This window comes from Protomyctophum parallelum (genome assembly GCF_964188405.1).
Source record: "Protomyctophum parallelum genome assembly, chromosome: 5".
NCBI classification, from domain to species: Eukaryota; Metazoa; Chordata; class Actinopteri; order Myctophiformes; family Myctophidae; genus Protomyctophum; species Protomyctophum parallelum.
The window spans coordinates 35,349,187-35,353,574 of NC_139702.1; the positions used below are offsets into that span (position 1 = coordinate 35,349,187).

Sequence of the window (4,388 nt, forward strand, 5' to 3'; positions counted from 1 at the left end):
TTGGGAGTGGAGATTCAGCTTATATATCAGGTATCTGTGACATTACAGTTTTACAGTTTCTTAGGTCACTCATGTCTACACTAATACATTTTCAAAATTATCTCCATCAGCACCGTTTCAGATATACTTTGTCCATATACTAACTTTGTTTTCTTCTATCAAATTACTCAACCCATGAAGCCTTGAATTAATTCATAGCGAACAACATTATGAGCCGTCAAATGCTTTGATGACTGGTGTCAGGAGAAAGGAATGAGTTACGGAGTAGGACCCAAAAGCAGGCAACCAGATGCAGAGTAGATTATCTTCAAGGTGTTTATTTGACTATAAATCAGGGGTATTCCAAAAGGCAAAACATATTTATTTATTTAGCGAATGCAAAGTCCTTAAGCCAAACGGTTGCCTCCTGGTCTGCTGTGTGGAGGGTAATTAATCCTCCTTCCAGTCTTTGGAGAGGACAAACTTCTATGATGTGCTTCATAGTTTGCTCCTCACCACACGCACACAGTGGGCTTGGGCTACTGCCCCATTTGTGGAGGCTGGCCAAGCAGGGGCCATGTCCAGTCCTGAATCTATTGAGCGTAGACCACTGTCTCCTTGGGAGGGTGGTACCAGGGACCTGTTGGTTGGGGTCTGACACCAGGTGTTTGTTTGGGACCTCATTGGACTCCCATTCCCTTTTCCAAGCTGATTTGATGGTGAAGTCAGCTGATGGGGGGTTCCTCCAAATTGGTCGTCTCGATGGGAGTCGAGCAGTGGGTGGGTTGAAAATGTCTGCATGGCAAAACATAGGCAACATCAGACACAAAACTCACTCGACAAAGGTCTACGGACCAACAAGGAAACACTGCAAACAAAGGGCTTAAATAGACAGGGGTAACAGGACACAGGTGAACTCAAAATACAATCAAACACAGGATAGGCTAACAGGCAAACAGAACACAGGTGACTAGGATACAATAATCAGGTAGGTAAGACAGAACAGGAAACACCAACAAGAGGAGGCAGGAAAGCACAGAACAATACTACAAAACAAGACACAACCAAAACAACAACAGAGTAACAGACTAGTAATCCAAAAACAAACACCACAAGGCAAAATACAGAACAAACAGAATAAGTCCAAAACCTAATTAGGATTTAGGACTGTCATAAGTGTTCAAAGGCGACACACATGACAAGCGCTTTCTTTAACATTCAAGGCATTACAGAACAAAATGGTCATAAATGGTCAAGCCATAATAAGAGTTCAGGGTTTAATTGGAGCCATAGTCAGGGCTCAAATACAAAAGCAGAGGAGTGGGGGTGACAGGTGTTGTTTTTAAATATTCATACAACATCACAGGTGTGCATGGTTTAATGGCATTTTGCTAGATTTCTATGCCAGCTATCAAAGAATGACAATGAGACTGGTAAACCTATTCACTAACACAGTGCGCCTGTGAGCTGGCAGAGCCAGACCTGTCACCCCACTCACAGACAGCACCTAGATCACGCCCCTTGCCACATACATTTTGTGATATTATGCCATCATGTTTTACTTGGTAGTAGGGTATGTCATGTAAAAATCATCTATGATCACCTGTCTCTCTCTCTTCCCGTCTGTCCCTCTTCCACATTCTCTGTCTCTTCTGTCTGTCTGTCTCTTCTGTCTGTCTGTCGGTCCCAGGTGACTTGTTGGTGATGGACGAGCTTGGCTACATCTATTTCCGGGACCGCACTGGGGACACTTTTCGCTGGAGAGGGGAGAACGTCTCCACCACAGAGGTGGAAGCGGTCCTCAGCACCCTGTTGGGACAGACAGGCGTTGCTGTGTACGGAGTGTCAGTACCAGGTACTGACAAGTGACAACACACAGAGAGGGAGAATAGAGGGTATACGCATGACATCATCATATCCAGAAGTTAGCAAAAAATGACTTTCTGGCCTTGACAGCCACATCCAAACAGAAAAGTCTTACCACTCGATTTGCCACTCACTTTATGCATGCATACCCTCTATAGAGCTAGTACTAGCTAGGATAGGAAGTAATAGGATTATGACCAAAAGAGTTCTATTCAAAGATTTATTAAAACCTCAATATACTGTGTAATATCTCACAGTATGTCAACAATAACCAGCAGTCTGTTAACCTTCCTGTCCATCTTCCAGGTGTGGAAGGGAAGGCTGGTATGGCTGCCATCATTCATGCAGGAGGCCATTTTGACTGTGGCACATTCTTGACCGCTACAAAGAAAGCCCTGCCTTCCTACGCATGGCCTGTGTTCATACGACTCCTGACACAAATTGACACAACAGGTGAGGCATCCATACATGTGTATACGGTACTGTATATAGTGTATACTGTATATGATTGAACACACACATACACAGTAGTCTACACCAGTGTTTTCCAACCTTTTTTGTCCCAGGGAACACTTTTCATAGCCTAAAAATCTCGGGGAACACCTAGGGGGGGGGGGGGGGGTGTATATAATATACATATATATTAAATATATATATATTATAGTAAAAGTAAATATATATGTAAAAGTAATATAATAAAATAAAAACACACATGACAGCACTCATCAAATAACGAGAATGAAAAGGACAGAGACAGTGCCTCAGTTTCAAAAGATTGCTCGTATGCAATGTGAAATGCCACCTAATCCTTTTCCTTGTCTTTATGTGTGTGTGTGTAGACTCTACACACACACAACACACACATGCACTCAACAACACACATACATGGGTGGGTACACATATACTGTAAGTGTACACACATGCACAAAGGTCAATTTTGCACAGTCTCAGACAGATGCAGTACACACAGAGCTATACACACACACACACACACACACACAATCATCACCTTTTTCTCTGTTCGTCAACAGGGACCTTTAAAATTCAGAAGATGCGGCTGCAGAAGGAAGGCTACAGTCCACAACACACAAGCGATCCCATCTATTTTCTAAACAGCCGTGCTGGGCGTTATGAGGCCGTCACAGAGGAACTACACAGTGGCATCACAGAGGGAAGGGCGTTTCTATGAAAGGACAGACATGTCCTGTTTATCCCTAAAGAGGGGAGGAAAGAACATTTGAGCAGCTTACACATTTGGAGCCTCTGTGAGAGGAGTATGATTTTATTGTGTGGCATCAAAGGGGCCATCCAACAGCTTTGGTCTGTATTGTATCTCCCGTTAGTAGACCAAGGATGCCGCAAGGAAAGTAGACCAATCACAGTGAACTACACAGCAGTTACACAGATTGTCTCCACAAAAGTATAGATAGACAATTGGGTGGGTGATGGCTGATTTATGCAGTCTCACCCGGCAAGCAGGTGAATGTAGGTTTCTGGTGCTGTACAGAAATAAGAGAACTTTGAAGGAAACCCTGCTGTCCTCTGTCCCCTGTTATAGTGCTCGTTAAGCCTAGTTCAGACCAAATGTTTGGGTTTATTTTCCCATAGCTTCGTCAGATTGGCTCAGCAGCAGATTTTAACTGGGAAACACATGAAGGTGTCGTGTGTCACCTTTGGGAAACCTGGGACAAGATTTGCAGTCTCATGAGATTTTACTTTGAGAGTCAAGGCAAAACTGTTCAATTTATTTCACACACATTTTATCCACCAATCGTGCCAATTGCAGCTCAGTTATTCAGCTCATTAGCGCATGCGCGCCGCACATTCTTTGTTGCTGCTTTGTTTACAAACTGTACACTTATTCACTTGGTGTCCCTATAGCTACAGATAGCACAGAGAAGCCACACTGTTATTAGACCCTGTCTTGCAGCAGTGTTTCTGTACCAGTCAGCAGTGGCAAGTGTTCTGTTGGCAGTCTGCTGGAGATGGATGAAGGATGCTAATTGCTAAGTTACTGAACAAACTGGTGAGAGGCTGGACTCACTAGAGTCTGTTGTTGAGAGATGCTCACAAAATAAGATGTGGGCCAAAATGGACAACGTGAGTCATCCTCTACAGTCTACACAACATCTATTCTAAGCAGTCAGAAAAACTGTCACCAAACAGCAAGTTAACTCCTTGACTCTTTAACTCCATGACCAGCCTCATTAGGCTCATGAACTGGACTACTAGTTTTTAGCTACAGTCACAGGGTTTCCTGCACAATGTTGTTGGCATGGCGCTGCGTCATGCTTGAAATAAATCGGCTCCCCAGTGCCTCCCCAGTGCCCCCCCAGTGCCTCCCCAGTGTCTTCCCAATGCCTCCCCAGTGCCTGCCCAGTGTCCCCCCAGTGCCTCCCCATGTCTCCCCAGTGCCTCCCCAGTGTCTCCCCAGTGCCTCCCCAGTGCCCCCCCAGTGCCTCCCCAGTGTCTCCCCAGTGCCTCCCCAGTGTCCCCCCAGTGCCTCCCCATGTCTCCCCAGTGCCTCCCCAGTGTCTCCCCAG

At 45.1% G+C, this 4,388-nt stretch overlaps 1 protein-coding gene across 3 annotated transcripts in view; it reads left to right on the top strand.

Annotated features, from left to right (window-relative positions):
* Positions 1 to 3,598, top strand: part of LOC310858901 (long-chain fatty acid transport protein 1-like) — a 13,326-nt gene extending 9,728 nt beyond the window's left edge. For all 3 annotated transcript variants that reach the window (XM_083765201.1, XM_083765203.1, XM_083765202.1), the window contains exons 11-14: positions 1 to 30; positions 1,670 to 1,834; positions 2,152 to 2,298; positions 2,877 to 3,598. The exon at positions 1 to 30 is cut by the window's left edge and continues 108 nt beyond it. In XM_083765201.1, the coding sequence (XP_083621327.1) occupies positions 1 to 30; positions 1,670 to 1,834; positions 2,152 to 2,298; positions 2,877 to 3,034 (500 nt within the window). In that variant the 3' untranslated portion in view covers positions 3,035 to 3,598. The remainder of the gene's footprint in view (positions 31 to 1,669; positions 1,835 to 2,151; positions 2,299 to 2,876) is intronic.
* The last annotated feature ends 790 nt before the right edge of the window (positions 3,599 to 4,388 follow it).